The 16,579-nt window shown below is 44.7% G+C and overlaps 1 protein-coding gene across 1 annotated transcript in view; it reads left to right on the top strand.

The window, feature by feature from the left end:
* Window positions 1–8,565, top strand: part of ankrd52a (ankyrin repeat domain 52a) — a 33,746-nt gene extending 25,181 nt beyond the window's left edge. Inside the window, exons 25-28 of the mRNA XM_069179849.1 lie at window positions 127–209; window positions 684–766; window positions 1,008–1,099; window positions 1,752–8,565. Coding sequence (XP_069035950.1) covers window positions 127–209; window positions 684–766; window positions 1,008–1,099; window positions 1,752–1,993 — 500 coding nt within the window. The 3' untranslated portion in view covers window positions 1,994–8,565. The remainder of the gene's footprint in view (window positions 1–126; window positions 210–683; window positions 767–1,007; window positions 1,100–1,751) is intronic.
* The last annotated feature ends 8,014 nt before the right edge of the window (window positions 8,566–16,579 follow it).

Genomic DNA, 16,579 nt, shown 5'->3' with positions numbered 1-16,579 from the left:
GACGTTAAGACGTACACAGACATCTTACGTTTATGCTCCGTGGTTTGTTTTACAAAAGCATTTTTTCGTGGATCTGATGAAAGAGGGGCACCGCTGATGTATTGAGTCTTCTGTTTCCCACCCCAGAAATTTTGTTGCACCGAGCAAAGGCTGATTTGACGCTGATGGATGTCAACAAGAACACTGCACTGCATCTGGCTTGCAGCAAGGTGAGGGTCTAGAGTCTTCGCGCTGCGCCTGTCTGTCTTCCTCTGGTCTTTCTGTTCCGATGCTGAGCTAGCAGAGGGGAGGCGGCAGCCATGTCTCAGTGAAGCCTACTCGCTTCAGACCCGTGAAGATCCGCAGGGCCTGGCCGGTACATGGGTTGGTCATGTCTCTGGTTGCTGCTAGAGGTTTAGGCGGTATACCTCCTGTGGAACACTGGTGCTTTCTGTCGGAATAGGTTTTATCTTTCAGATCACATGTCAAGCTAAGGTCCTGACTCTCGGTGATTGTCGGTGAGCATGTCGTAGTGCTCGGGCCTTAAACTGTCCCTCTGTTTTGATCGGCCAAGTGATCACCATTTGCCAGTCAGAGTAGGACGTGTCACATGCTGAGATCTTGGAACAGGTTGAAAGTTCAGCAGTCGCGCTGAACTTTCAGCAGTTAATTCCACCTTGACAGGTGTGCCTTGTCTTTTCTAGGGCCATGAGATGTGTGCCTTGTTGATTCTGGGGGAGACCCATGACCAGGCCCTCATCAATGCAACTAACAGCGCGCTGCAGATGTAAGTAAAGTGTTGGGTAGCGCCAATCTCAAGAGGCGCTTAATTTCCGAGGGCTGGCATCAGTTCCTTCTGAGATCCATATGGCTCCAACAGCCCTCAAAATGTTATTAGACTACTGAAGGCTCTTGGTTTTTTTTTTTTAACATCAGTACACAAGTGTGTTTAACTGTTAGAGAAACGTTCTTCTCGATTTTGCGAGGATGAGCCCGGAGGCGCTTGCGTTACCTGTGTCTCCCCACAGGCCCTTGCACATCGCGGCGCGGAACGGCCTGGCCACAGTGGTGCAGGTCCTGCTGAGCCGAGGGGCCACTGTCCTGGCTGTGGACGAGGAGGGTAAGCCAGATGCGTTTTGACTTCATGTTCGGAAATCGCTGGGTCCAGTTCAATTCCTCTACTCTACTTATGCCCAGCATGAGGCCTGGGATACGTGAGCAGCCTTAGAGATTTTCACAGTGGTTATTTTTTGTGCGAATTCAGTACTTAGTATTGGTTGTCCTTTCCCCTTTCTTGCACTAATTGAAACTGCTTGTAGGTAATCCTTTTGTTATTTACAGACCCCTGAAAATGTGTATCTGGTTGTTCAGATTTAGCTTTGTTCCAGAGGCCTTCAGGCTCTCAAGAAATGAGTGTGAAGTGTTTTATCAATATGATCTCACTTGGATAGAGCCCCCTCTGCAAACAGACATGGACTTTAATACTTAAGTTCCTAATGAAGTGATTTTTTTGTAGTATAGGACAAAGTGCACATGCACTTGTTTAGCTTCATAATCGTTTTATGGACATTCTGGTGTCATTTGTTTTCTTAGAAATGTTGTGATACGCTGTTCTTTTCGGAATGTGTTGTATGTTGCCCTGCTTGCGGCTTAACTTGCCCCCCTTGGGGATGGATAAAGTGTTCCGACATGAATCTCCATGTAGATCCATGTGCCTTGTTGGAGGAGCAATGTCAGGCCCGTGTGTGTATGTGTGTGTTTTTTCCTCCCAGGTCACACCCCAGCCCTGGCCTGCGCCCCCAACAAGGATGTAGCTGACTGCCTGGCTTTGATCCTCTCCACCATGAAGCCTTTTCCTCCCAAAGACCCCGGGGGCTCCCCCTTCGGCCTCAACCTGCTGAAGCACTGCGGCATCGCGGCGGCCTGCAGCCCCCTGCCCAACGGCAACCTGCGCCACCCCTACGCCAAGGAGCGCCCCGGCGCCATTGGCCTGGATGGCTGCTTCTCTGAGTGATGCCCACCATCCCTCCCGTGCCGGGTGACACCTAAATCATCCCTAAAATAAACAGCGGGAATCCTGCAGTACAGTCAAACCCAGATACAATCATACGCACTCCTCTCTTCCCACTCTCTCGACCCCCAGACTCCTGTAGCTCCAGGCCAATCCTGAAAAAACTTGAGTCTTTCCTAGGGGCTCCTAGATCGCTTGTGTTGGTAAATACCAAGCTATAGGGAAGTCTCTGATTGCACGCTCTGGTAGGAGGGTTTGAAATTCCAGGATTTTCCATATCCTTTGACTGCAGGAGTTTGGAGCAGTCAGGTCATTTTTAATTGCTTTTAATTTAATCTGTTTTCTTAAAAAAACGACTGTCGCTTGTATTGCATGTTCCTATGGAATTGCAAATCCCTGAACACTTCGGGTGACCAAGCAACACCATCCCAGACTTGGGTGGTGTTTCTTCATCCGGTACTCTGGTCTTGTTCTGAACCCCCACACCCACAATTTTAAGCTTTCCAAAAAGGGTAGTTTTAAGTATAGCTATACTTATCTGTTGTTAGTTCATTAAGTAAAATTATCAAAAGTTTTCCTATGCTTGAAAGTAGCACTCCGAAGTGTGCTTTTACATCTTGATTTTATCTCGCTTACTGTATTTTCTTTCATTAGTTTGCATGAAATGACCGCAGGTCTAGCACAGCTGTTTGTGCCGTTTTTCTTGCTTGAGCAGTACTGTATTCCAAAAACACAGAATTGCCTGTTGGTCATCAGATTCCTCTTTCCTGTGGGGGAACCCAAGTGTTCCAGGGATGTGCTCCAGAGAAACGTTTGACCTGTACTGCTCCAAGCTTCTCCTGCATCTTAGAGTAGCTAGCTTGTTTGGTCTGGGCATGGTGGCTGGAAGACTTTTTTTTTTTCCCCGCCCCAAAGAGCTGCACAGTAGAAAGAGCCAGGGGATCCTCCAGTTTCCAGTCGTAGCTTAAGCTTCTGCATTTTTTAACTGTTCAGTTAGCAGGCAACTGGTAACGAATGCTTTGTTACCTATATTCCACAGGCTAGTCGTCCCATAGATGAGGACTCTGCTAGTATCCCAGTAGTATCCCATATAGAAGCCAGTAATACATCTCCATTCATCATGAACCTTCATTTTAACTTACCAGACTTCTTGTGTTTGAAAACTTTTAAAGATGTGTTTGTAGGTTTGATTGCAAAAGATGGTGTAATTGCCTATTTGTGCATTACTGCAGTGTTCTGTTGACTGCTGCTGCTGAGTCAAACTAACGTCAGCATTATAAGACTGTGAGGTGGGCATGTGCTTACAATCCAGACCCAGCGAGTCCTGACTAGGAAGCCCCATTGTGTGATCTGTGGATCGTTTCCAACTCGAGACGGAGAGTGCGGTGTTTGTAATGGGTTTGACTGTACAGACAAACAGGTGGGGTTAGGAGTGTGCAGATGATTTCCTACAGAACCCGGACACTTCCTGTGCATCGGACTGCAGAGCCGATCCTGATCGCAGTGAAGAGACGGGTCCTGCAGGGGTTTTAACAGTGCAGTGTCCCGGGGAAGGGGGAGTGGATCATAGTTCTGTAGTGGCAGAGCGCTCATAAGCAACCTCAAAAATGCAAATCATAATTCCCTTCTGCTTAATTCCTCCTTAGCAGAGTGCAGTAAAATTACGTTGGGGTGTTTTTTGCCGAATTTGGTTCAGTTTCCACCCCCCCTTCCTGACCTTTCATATTACAAGAACTTATGATGCCTTAAAGGAGAAGTGGGTGTAGCCCCAGCAAGATGCATTTTTCTTCTGCACACTCCTCTAGAGAGAAGGGGAGGGTGGATGGGAGAGGGAGGGAGCGGGGAGTCTGTAGTCCCCTACAAGAAAGAATTGTTTTCAGAGCCCAGCACACTGCAGTAGAACAGGATCATGTTCAGCATGTTTGTTTTTTCCCTTGCAGTGTGCCCCGATATCTCACCCTCTGGAAGCAATCGCCCCGCCCCCTCCTTTTTTAAACTGATGATCGGAAGGTTTTAAAAGAGAACAATGCTCATTTCCCCACGTGGTGCGTTAACTACTTGAAAAGACCAACACACACTTCAAGCATGGCCCTGACCAAGTTTAAGAGGAGATCGCTTATCAAAGCTTTCAGTCGTCCTTACTGTATTATTTTAGTATTATTATGTAGCTTCCTTCTGGCTCGTGGTATTAAAAGGACTTATTCGAATTCTGTTGTAAAACTTGAACACTATTAGAGAGAGTACCAAAGATAGCCTAGTGATGGCTGTCTCTAAAAGCTTGTTAGCACTGGATAAAATTTGCACAAAACAGTTAAAAGCAGGCGTTCCTGCTTCCGGACAGACACTAGCTTTCTGCGGCTGCTGATAATGTTTGCTGCCTTTTTACATTGACAAATAATTGCTGCATTAGTGGTTTTCTTTTTGTTTTGAAAAATTTTTCCATATGTGCTGAGAGCAATAGTCACAGATAAAGCCTTCAAATTCTTAAGTGTTACTTTGCTGTTACGGTACCCTTTTTTCTTGAAATGTGCACTTTTTTTGTTAAGAAGGAGGAGTGTGATGAGGTGTCAGTTGACACCCAATTAATTTAAATCTTAAATTAAAAAGTATTGTCTGAAGTGTAGTGAAGTGTTAAACTGGAATATGCTGTTTACTGTTTTTAAAATGACCAAAGGTTATTTGTTTTTATGACTGCTATAATTATAAATGTTATGGTGACTGCTATGATTTCCTTCAACGTAAGTGTCTTTCATTTTAATTATTGGAGAATGCCAGGCAGCCATACTGGAAAAGATTGCTTTTCACGACTTCCTGAAAAAATATCAAATAAAATTAATCATAAGTCTGAATTCAGGGTGATATAAATGACTTGAAAACTGACATTTCTCTTCAGACACCAAACCTGCAGTTTTGATATCTTCAGTAGTGCGTTTGCATTCAGAATGTCAATTGAAATAGTCCAAAATTGGCCAATTTGTACTCCTCTCAAAAAAAGAGAGAGAGCGAATGCCTCTTGATGTGAAATCTGTCATATTCGGGCGTTGAGCTGAACAAATGAGAAACTGGGGAACCAACCTGCACGACGTTCCACACTTTGGTTTTGTGGTGTAGCGTAAATATAGGTCACACAGTGGCCAACAATGTACTGTAAAAAAACCTCCCTTTGCTCTAGGAATCATTAAGGACTGACTTAAAGATGATTTTTTATGGTTGTCCATTCTTTTAACATTTTGCTTGCATAGGAGTGGATGAAATGGGGCATTCAAATGAATTGCACTTTAGAGATGCTTTACGCATAAGCGACGGGTGATGTCCAGAGGTTCTTTACTTCCGCCAGGGCAGACGGCTGATTGGTCGATTCCCTTGGGGGCGTGGCTCACAGCTGCTCACGTGATGCTGGAGTTGGGTGCTTTTCTGGGTGGCTCACAGCACAGTGCAACTAAACTGTGAGCTTGCAGCTATTCCACTGAGACCCGGGTCAGAGCTCAGTTGCTGGCATTGCAGCCTTGCAGTCAGGATTGAGCAGACGGCCAGGCACTGGACAGTTTTGGAATGACTGTTGTCCTCATCGCTTTGTCCTTAGACGGGCCACTTTGCGATTTTGCCCATTCTAGATTGGGGCTATAATAAAAACCTTCACCCAAAGGTGGAAGGAAATCTTTACAAGTCCTGTTTTTTTTTAATTGGAAGCATTGTTTTGTCCGTTCTGATAGCAGCTCTGGTTCTGCCTTACTCTTTCAAGTTAACGTTGCACAGGACCTCTTTTTGTTTTTTAAAGTAAAATCGAAAACCCTTCTAACCTCATGGTCTGGGGCCGAACAGCAATATGTGTGGCGTATGGCAAACGGTTGCACTATGTTTGGTGGCTTTTTGTGATTTTGTTTCTTCACGCACGGAGCTGGGTCTCGTGTTGATAGAACAGGACCCGCTCTCCAATGTTTACAATGCAAACTCAGGATCAGTTACTTTAGTGTGGTTCTGTTTACGCGTTGGTTAAAATGCTTCACTCTCTCCCCCCCCCTCCCCCTCTCCACACCTTCGAAATGGCAGAGACTGCAGGGTTGTGTGTGTGGGGTGTGTGTGCCTGTCTCGAGAAGCCTTGTGTACACCACTTGTGAACTGCTGTGTTTTTGCATTGCTAATCAACGGCGTGTCCAGCTCGCTTGCAAGCTCCTTCAGTTTTATGGCATGGCATGCCTGCAGCAGAGGATTCCCCAATCCCAGGCCAGCTGTTTCTACAGCTCCACAGGACTGTCTCTGTGCCCGCTGGCTCTGGTTGGCAGTACAGCTCAGCCAGTTGGTTGGTGCATTTGAGCTTGAATCCAGGACTGCACATGTACCGCTCGGTGCACTTTTTCCTCTTAAGTGGAGACTTATACTGTTTTTTTTTTCTTTTGAGATTTGTAAGCTTTACAAAACCCAAGGACCTTAAGCAATCCGACACCAGACAGTCCTGATCACTTGCACCTGTTAACTTCCACCCCAGTTTAGCAATATTACCATCCCAAAGGTTCCGTCGGTGTCGCTATTCGCTGCTTTCTGACCTCCCCTGGCTACTTGCTGTAACATCTGATCTTCTTTTCTGCCATTTTTCCCCATAGGAAAGTCTTCCAGTTTCTTTATATTTGAGGGTATCACCGGTGACATCTTTCATCCTGCAAAAAGCGTATCAGAATGCAGGATTAACATCCTGTCTCTCTGTTATTAAGTCCCTTCAAAGAGCTTAATTTGTCTTGGCCATTGACCAAGAAGTGACTTAACACACCCCTTTACTGTTCGTGGCAATGTGGTAACTAAAGCACTTAAATGGGGGGAAAAGCTATGATTTTTGTTTTGTTTTTTTGGTGCTAATTTCTTCATAACTGCCAGGGCCCGCTTGATACGATGGATTTCTTTAGATTTTAGTTTGTTGTAATTCCAAACGTTTTTGGAGATGAGCAGAAAAATCTGACATCCTGAAGGACTGAGTCGGTTTTTTTTTTACTTGAAGGGTTGTCTCTTATTTGTGTGCTTGTCTGAGTGTGTGTATGTGTGTGTGTGTGATTTTGAAGGCCAGTATATTAGCTGTTCTAAAGTTTGTGTTCTTCGTGGTGTTGCCTGTGTTTTGGCACTTTTGTGTTTTCGACCGGATAAACTGTAACTGTAATCATCCTGCTAACGAAAATCCCAGAACTACTATAGCTTTAAGAAATTTTAATGATACTGGCGTTAACTCTGTCACTCTGCCCATGTACCAGAACTTGGGATACTAATGTGAAGGTGGTGTTTTGGGGTACTTGGATTGAAGTCTGGGTAGGAATTCACTTTTAACTCGGTTGGGTAATGGAACAGTAGGCGATGTCTAGTTTTGCGTTTCAAGTTCCGTTTCTCAGCAGCTGGTGAACAGGTGGATTTCCAGAATGCTGAGATGGAGGCCAGAGGGTTTCCTTCTTGCCTTCTCTTCAGGGGGAATTCCAAAGATTGGCGCGCAGTATAATGACAGAGGCAGAACTGTAGCTGTTCATCATACACAGGAGGACCATCCCCATCTTGATTACGAAAGCCCCAAAGCCTTCATGAGCATCAGTCGGCCGTGTTTCGAGCACCATGTGGCTAAGCCTCCGTGTCATCCTAACAGAGAACTAATGGGTGTCTTTAAGCAATCTTTCCAGTATGGCTGAGAACCTGGGTGTTGAGGGGAGACCTCAATGTTGCAGAACTGTCAGTGGTTCCTTATCCCCCCTCCCCTCTCCCAAATGTTTTGAAGAACGCTGCTGCATCAAACAGAACTTTTCATGTCATATTTTTTTTTTTTCAAGTGACAATCAGTATCGTAAGGGCTTTTATTTCTCAAAGAAACACTTTATTTATTTTAGCGTTGCTGCACAAGTGTCTGTTTCGGTTTTTAGAATTTTTTTTTTCCTCTCTCTCTCTCCTTAAAAACTTGGAAGACTGTCCGGGGCCATGTCAAGTGTGTGTTGCGTCTGTTAACCCCTTCCCCAGTGGAAACCCCCTCTGATTTCGGACGTGTTCTGTTGACCAGCATTTCCCTGCTACAGTTTACACTGAATACGACCGACGCCTGCGTCTGGGCAAAAAGCTTTGACTTGACATCCTCACGGCTGTTAACCTTTCATTCGACCCGCAGGATTGTTCTCTTTTAACGGAATGTTGTACACATCAACAGCACAGCTTGTTACTACTAAGAGTAATATTCGTAGTACTCAAACAATTAATCTTGCGGTAGTTCGCGGAGTGAGATTGTTTTTGGTTCCCTGGTGCGTAAATGTGAGGGCTGAGGAGGAACCGGGGCGTGAAAATGCAAAGCTTAACTTGCGCCGTCGTGTGGCCAGTACTGGGATTTTTTAAAATGGTTTCACAAGGTCTTTTTAATGTTGAATTTCACAGCCTTTAAATCGATATCCTTTACATTATGTAGGAATAGCGAATGCCAAAATAGTGTCATTGTTATTCCTCATTTGTATGGTACTTAAATATGCTGAAAATGATTGTATTAAGCTACCTGAGCATTTTTGTAAGGTTGTTACGTAGCCTTTTTTGATGTCAGAAAGGGGCGAGTTTAGGAGACGAGACATCGTGAGAATTTAAGCCATTTGACGGTGAAATTGTCGAATTGGAGATTAGTTTTAGGCTTTCTTTTCCATAAGCGCAAAGTCACATTTTTGTTGTTGTTGAGTGACCTTGTGACATTTCATCGACGAGGCCGAATCTGAGAAGGAAGCTGAGGGTTTAGTTTGGGCAGGCAAAAAAAAAACCCTTTAAGAGTGTGCAGTTCCCTTTAAGAGTGCAGCGGTCTGTGACCAGGGAGGTAATACCCATGAAGTAAAGGATGGCACGTTGTATCCTACTATCCTACTAAGTAACTTTTTTTTTTTTGCCTGCCCAGTTACCGATAGGGAGTTTGGATTTGCGCTGTAGTCAGGGGGCCATGCGAAGCCGCTAAGCTTTTCAGAGTTGAAAACAATACAGATTTGCAAGTGTATGAATCGTTCCACTCAGCCCTGATCCAAAGCACTTGGTCAAAAAAAAAAAGCACTTTCATACTTTTCAAATATATATGCATATATATGTATGTGTGCGTGTATATATTCTAATAACAAAAGGGTTAAAATCTCCTAAGCGGAACCTTAACGAGAGAAGAGAGGGCGAGAGGGACGTAGCCAAGAGATGCGGAGAGGCGTCTCTTGGGACAGATCGATAGAGGGGGGGAGCGCACACGTGCCCGTCACAGTACGCGGGGGCACGTGTGCGAGTAGCACAAATACATTTCAGATCAAAAAGTGTATTTGCACTGCCATTCATTTAAAGAAGAGTTGCCAAAAAAAAAGATTTTACTGAAGAGGGAAAATAAAGACAGGACAACTCAACTGAGCCATAAAGTGATTTGCTGACATAAACTGAATGTATGGTCCATTATGCGCAGTGGTAGGAGTAGTTTGGTTATAGACTATTATAATATTGAATCTAATTGCATTGTCAATATATAAATGAATTTAAAAAAGGCAGCAATTTCCCCTACCCTAAAAAAAGGGATCTAGATGTCTTCCTGCGACTGGACAGTGCGCCCCTATTCTGAAATATCGGGGGTTGCGGTTAATGTCCATTTTTTTCAAGCTGTTTTGCTGGGTTTTTTTTTATCCTGGGCCTCCGTCGCTTGACCGTTTCAGTCCAGATATAAACTCGAGCATGTTTTAGGAACAGTGAAAATGTCTGGGCCAATCATTTAATCTTAGTGCTCAAGTCTTATTGTATTCAAATCGGCACAATCTTCATATTGATGAAGGCTTTTTTTTAAAACAAAGACTTACCTTAATCCCGGATGCGCTCAGATAGTTAGCTTTGTTGGGACAGTGGGTGTCCCATGACGTGACCAAACACAAACGGAAATTCAGCGCAGAAAACTTGATTGCGATTGCCTTAACAGGTCTTTAAAGTTCTCCAAGTCACTTGAAGGGTGATTTAAATATATGACAATTTAAACAATACTCCAGTATCTCAACCACCTACCATGTTAACAAACCAGTCTCTATAAAGTGCCATAAGACCCTTAGTTATTCTTTAGAGACGTCTTTGCTGTCTCCTGTCTTTTATTTGACGTGTCTTTTGAAGAACGTGCATAAGGAATCTCTAACTTTTGGGGAGTGCAGTTTTTTTGCAGGAAATACGCAATAGCGGAGATCAGCAGGCTTTCAGAAGGTATGCAGTATCACAGGCAAAGTTTACACTTGTGATTAATGTCCTTGATTGGTTCAGACTACCAGGCTTTTCAGTTCCAAAAGAGGTGGGAAATGTTAATTTTGGAGCAGGCTCTGACTATGTAATTCTATAGCAGAGAACCAGGGCTCGTTCAGACATTAAACTTGATTTCAGAGCTGATTCAGATTACAGGCAAAAGCAATCGCCAGTAGATGACATTGGCACCAAGTGACGTCATGTTGCACAAAAGGGTGGGGGGAGGGTCCAAAAAAGGCATAAAAAATCATTTAATCTTTAGAGACTCAGACATTTAAGTTCAGGGTTGAGTTTTTGGGTGAAGCAAGGCAAGAGTTTTGTTGTTTCTTTTCTCAGTTCAGAATTGGTTAATCTTTCCTGATTGTATATCCGCTTCCGTCATCAGTTTTGGCTTTTCAGATCCAGCTGCCACCACAAGAAATGATCAATTGGAGGGGTGTTTGACAGCTGCAGCTCTTCGTGGGCAGCTCCGTGGCAGCATTTGTCTGTGTGAAAGTTCAGTCGCCCCCTTAAGCAGTTAACCGGTAATTAGTTGGGTCAGCGTAGCAGTTAAAGTGCTGGTGGTTCAAGTACCGCAGCAGAGTGACTTAGAAGAGACCGTTCTGCAAAGCTGGGAGATGGACTGTAAACTCGGGGCACTTGAGGTGTGGGGCACTGTCACCAGTTGGGCAAGTGGTTAACGCAGCCCCATTAAACAGTTGAGGGTTCTCATGCTCGTTACAGCATCTTGGCAGATATGGGTCTTTGCTCGTTGTTCCTGGTTTTCGAAGGGAATCTAAAGGCAGTTTATTAGCGTGCACTGGTGACTGTGGCGAGCAATGCTAGCAGGTGCAGAAACGGAGCCAGGTGTTGCTCTTGTCAAATGTGATCTTTGTCTCTCTTGTCTGTTTCGGTAGGAGTTGCAAGATTAAAGTTCATTCATATTCTTCTATGGGTAGCTAGTAAGCTAGTAAGCTGATAACATTGCTCTGAGAAGAGTGTTCCGTTTTACCTCCGTGGACGTCCGAGTCCCTTACTACTTGAAGATGCATGTGTTCTGAGGCAATAGCAAATCAGCCCCATTGATCTGCTGGGCTCAGCAGCACTCTGCCTTAAAGCTGGGTTAAGGAATCAACCATGTTCAGATGTTCACAAATATACCTTAAGTCTGCTTTTAAATAGTGATTTTAAAGTTGTTAATGTTTGGCTGCAATACTGGACAAAGAGCTTGTTGGACAAGATGGCATGCTTTTTAAAAAAAAAAAAAAACATTTATTGCAGAGCGGGTCTGTCCTGAGGCACAGGACAGAACTTGGAAAGCTACTAACGCGTTGCCTTGTAAATTGTAATCTGTATATTTTTCGGAATCTCAAGTCCACGGTCCATTTGTTTGTGTATTTAGTTTTGAATTTCCCTTTGCTGTGATCTCTTGGTATAATGTTGGTCCAGAGAAGTCCAAGTGTTAGGATGTGGCGCTTCTGTGTGGACAAAGGTCAGAATAATTCTCTCATTGTGTGCGTCTTTGCTCTCCTGAAAGGTTAACACCATTTTTCTCCCAAGTAGTCCTCAGTAAATCCCTTCTTTCTGTCTGTCAAGGGCAGTGATGTTAATCTTGTTCATTTAAGTGATTTATCATTCTGCCGGGTGATTGTACTGTAACTGCATTCAGTGTTTTTTTTGTAGTTTGAGCTTAATGCTATATGCATGTGAAAAAGTAAGATTGCATTCCTTTTCATATCATGGCAAAATAATTTTTACGATTATGATTTTCGAGAGTTTTCAAAACCCTGCTGCGTGACAGAAGACCCACTGTGACCTCTGTTCTGCTTTTATTTCCATGTGCACTATACGGCTCAGGACACTGGGGGGTGATCCCAGAGTCGTTTTTTTTTTAAAAAAAAGGTCAGTATTCAGGCCAAATAAGACGTTCCTCCATACCTCAGTTGACATCTTTCAGACAGATCCGCTTCTCTAACGTTACTGCCTCAATGCAGACAATCACCTTGATGACTCAAAAGCACGTGAAGCATCCCTCTGCCTTCTTTCATTAAAGTGCTGCCCGTTGCTAAACCACTGCATAGCGGACGTTGGGCAATAGTGCTTGATCTCCGATTTGTGATTTCCATCAAAAACATGGGGCGGTTAGGGGGGAACAGTTACTTATCGCTTTCATTTCTCTTGGTGTTCCACAAGGAGAAGATCAGTTCCAAACTCTGATCATAGGCACAGCCTTTTTCCCAGGCCTTGAGCACAGAAGTTCATTTTGAATGGGCGGGGGAGTGTAGTGTAGCTGTTTTGAGCAGAGCTATTTGGCCTGTAGCACTTTGCAACTCAACATGCAGTTCGTCTCGTGTCGGTAATGGTGTGAGTCCTCACTAAAAATTCTTTGAGTTTTCGATAGACTTGCATTTTATTTCACTCAGCCTGGATGGCCCGGAAGCAGCTGTGCTAGCCTTGAGGAGAAAGAGCTTTGGTGTTTGTTTTTGCACAGAACGTGTGCCAGTAGCACCTCCCCAACACTTTGGTCAAGAGAAGAATTTTAATTTTTAATCATTTTAAAAATATATATTTTCTTTTAAGTCTCAAAAGCCAGTGTTTTTGTACACTGTTCACCTTATTTGGGAAGCTGTTTCAATACTGACAGTTTTATTCTTCTGTTCATTGCATTGGTCAAGGGCTTCTTCTTGTCTCCAGCACTCTAGAAACAGTGATTTAGAGCACATTCAAGGAAGAAACAGGTCAGTTTTGTTCAAGGAATGCTGTAGCTCCCATTGCAGTTGGATCCAGTTCAGAATTGTTTGAATTGCGTGTCTTTACATCATCCAGCACCTAGCACTGGTTATTTCTTTGGCATGTTTTTTTTGCAAAGATGCGAGAAGGCAAAGTGGCATTGCTTCTCTGCCTGCAGTGGGTGCAAGAGCCTGCAGCTGTTAAAACCTGAAGCGGACCACCTTGCTATGCCACAGGAGTCCTGTTTCGCTGCCTCTTTCGCCTTCTGCATTAGGAGGGCTCCAAATGAAGGGTAACTATTTTCTGCACACAGCAGTATCATATCTTGGTGTATTTTACATTTATGGTTTTAGGAGATTTGAAAGCAAAAGCCTGCTGGAAGTTGCATGCTGGGTAGTTTGTCGGTCAGGATTCCCTCATGTCTTTTATACCACGTTGTGTGCTGAAAAAAGGATCATGGCCCTTTAGGTCAGATAGTTTGAAATTCCAAGCTCATCTAATTATTTTACAGTGGAATTGCAAACCTTGGGATACTCAAGTGTCATCTTTAAGGGCAGACACCGGATCGGATGGATAAGCATCTTATGGAGAGCCAGGACAGTCCTCCTGATGTGCTAGGGAGGAGCTTCATTTCCGGCGTGCAATGCAATAACAGAGAAGAGTGGCTTGACTAGGATCTTTGAAAGGTTTAAAATAATGGAAGCTTTTTATGTTGGGGTTTTTTTCCCCCCCAAAGAACTGCATGTCATTATATCAAAAAGGTAGTCAGATTGAACCTGAAGTGTTATCAGTTTTTGGCAGTGTGCATTACGAATCTACCTGACGTTTAGGGCAAGGGATCCAATCTCTTGTCTGGGATTTCTAGTAGTCTAGCTGGTGGTGTGCAGCTGTATCTTCTGTTCTTGCTGTAGCTACAGTAGTGTGCCGTATCTTTATTAGTCTGTACTAGCCTTTAGTAAGCCGTCATCTCATTGTAGGTCCCCGTGTCTGATGTCTTCTAATGACACTGCAACTGCAGCATTAGACCTGAGACCCGCAGGAATGGGTGGTAGACAGTGCAATAAGTGAACAGCCCTTCCTCGCTGACCAGCTTGTAGAACGTAATACTACAGCAAAAAAAAAAACCTCATCAATGTCTTTCAACAAAAGCAAGATCACCTCAGCTGGTTTTGCACAGTGCTGATGCCCCTCTAAAACAGTGGGGTTTGGTTTAAGCAATTATCTTGTGTTTTAGGCTTTTTCAGGAACATTGACCTCTGTAGAGGTGTCTGTAAAACATCAGGCACTAAGAACCAAAACCTTTTCATGGGAGGTGTGTGATCTGACCTTGCACATCTCTGTGTCATATTTTGTTTGTTGTAGGAGGGGGGGGTCCCTCACACACACACACACACACACACAGAGCGTGCACCAGCATTGGATGAAAATGCCTCACTGAAATAGGCCCTGTTTAAACCCAGGCCATCAGCAGTGAGCACATGACTGTATCCTGCTGGTCCCTGCCCAGTTGGACCAACCCACCACGATCACCGACACTGGCAGATTCTTGGCAACCAGAAGGGTTGATCGGCACAATAGAAACTCCCAAGTCCGTCACTTGTAAGTTCGTTTATGGGAACAACTGTAAACATCTTCCGTTTATCCATAGTCTAACCAGCATGGGAGCTACATGGCAGAACTCTCCAGTTCTAGAGTGATATTCATGTGATCTTTAGTAGGAAACCTTTTAAGATTAGTAGGATCAATTAAGTAAATGTATTAGTTGGGTCACAGTCCCTGGAAAGGGAGCAAAGGAGCCTAGACAGCCAGCAAATCCTTTAAAGCAGTGAAAATATCTTTTTAGAGACGGCAGCTTTTCGATCCAAAGACCTCTTACAGATGCTTTTGGAAGTATTCCAGTGAATTCTCTTCCAGTGTGTTGCACTCCTCCACGATGTAAAAACATATGCAATCAGTTTCGCTACCCAGGCTCCTTGGAAAGTGTCTTGCAGCTGGAGGTGGATGTGTTCTTCAGAAATCGGTGGTAGATGCTGCGCTCTTTTGTGTTTTAATTCCGAACCTTGAGTGTCGCAAAGCATCTGTAGTATTTGAAATGGCAAATTGAACATTTTCAGAGGCAGCGGATAGGTATGACAGGTTCTGGGTTGGATTCCAGTCTAGGGTGCCTTGTGTGTGGAGTTTGCATGTTCCCATGTTTCTGTGTGTGTGTGTGGGGGGGGTTTCCAGGTGCCCCAGTTGTGTGTGTTTGCACATATATCCACTGATGCACTTGTGCCCTGTGGCTCCCGGTTGCCAGGATTAAATAGATTCAATCATCAATGGAGGCAGCTATTCAGAGAGGAACCCTGGTGCTCGTACTGCCAGTTCACCATCCGGTGTTGAAAACTTTAGTTTTTTCCTCCCACCTGGTCAATATGCACCCCCCCCCAGTCTATGCTGTTGTCCTAGTGTGCATCTGCACCCTGTTTTTGGTTTTTGGTTTGCAAGTGTCTTCTGTGGTCGAGACAATAGTAACAAGCATAAGAACGGGAGGTGGCTGCCTTCCCCCAGTAATCCACCTGTTGATCAAGCACAGGAGGTCTGGAGTGCTCTACACATTCCGGTTGTCTTTTGATCAGTGTTGTTGCGCATGTACTAGGACTGGCCTTGAGTTTGCTTCAGAGCAGGGCTAGAAGAGGACTGTGTAGCCCGGACCTTTAACAGTGCTGCTGCTGTCAGTTTCTGGGGGTCCTGGGGCCAGGTGGGCTGCAGAGGACATACCAATATACCAGAGAGCCGCCCTGTTTTCACAGTGGGCACGGGTGACGTCCTGCTCAAAAGAGGAACAAAAAATGGAGTGGATCGTCGTGTTATTACGGGTCACAGGCTTAAAACGCCACAGGTACTCTGTTTCTTTTGGCGAGTTTCGAGGGTTTCTGTGCGGACAGGTTTCTCTTTGTCGACACGCACACGGAGGGACAGGCGTACATACGAGGCAGCTAAGCGTGTGGTAACAGAGAGAGACTGCGTCAGGAATGTTTACTGTGCGTCCGTCACGAGCGCGCGCTACTCTGCCCGTTTACAGTTTTGCAAAGTCCCCAGGTGGCGGAACACTACTTAACATTCCCTTGGTCCCCTCATCCGATGAGGGCGAGCGGAGAGCATTTGGCTTGGGTTTGGAGCCTTGAGCTGCAGGGTGTGTGGAAAGCAGGCAGAGCCTCATATGCGCGGTGCTTTTCGTCGGTCTGGGTTCCTGGAAGAACATCTCTGTGGTAGGGACTTCAATGGGGCATCATAGGAAAGCTCTGACTAGATGACGTTAGGCAAAGGTTTTGCCTTAAGAGCACCATAAGAACACTTTTTATGTTGTAGCTTAGAACGGGCCAGGAGTACAGAGTGCACTAATGACTTTGCAGATCTTGTGATGAATCTCCAAGTACAGCAACTCTCTTGGCCTCAGTTCCTAGAGGCACTGCTTCTATATGCTAGATGGGACTTCGAGACAAGGGGAAATGAATTGGACAGGGGAAATAACTGAATGGGGGGGCGGGGGAGAAGCTAGTCCCACCCTTTTGTGGCCACTAGTGTGTGTCTGTGTGTTTGTGATTTAGCCACGCCAGATGGACCAGGTTTACTTACTGAGCACACGTTTTGTGACCTTCCAGCGCA

Source organism: Lepisosteus oculatus, chromosome 1 (assembly GCF_040954835.1).
Source record: "Lepisosteus oculatus isolate fLepOcu1 chromosome 1, fLepOcu1.hap2, whole genome shotgun sequence".
In the NCBI taxonomy this organism is placed as follows: Eukaryota; Metazoa; Chordata; class Actinopteri; order Semionotiformes; family Lepisosteidae; genus Lepisosteus; species Lepisosteus oculatus.
This window is presented reverse-complemented; position numbering and strand designations above follow the sequence as displayed.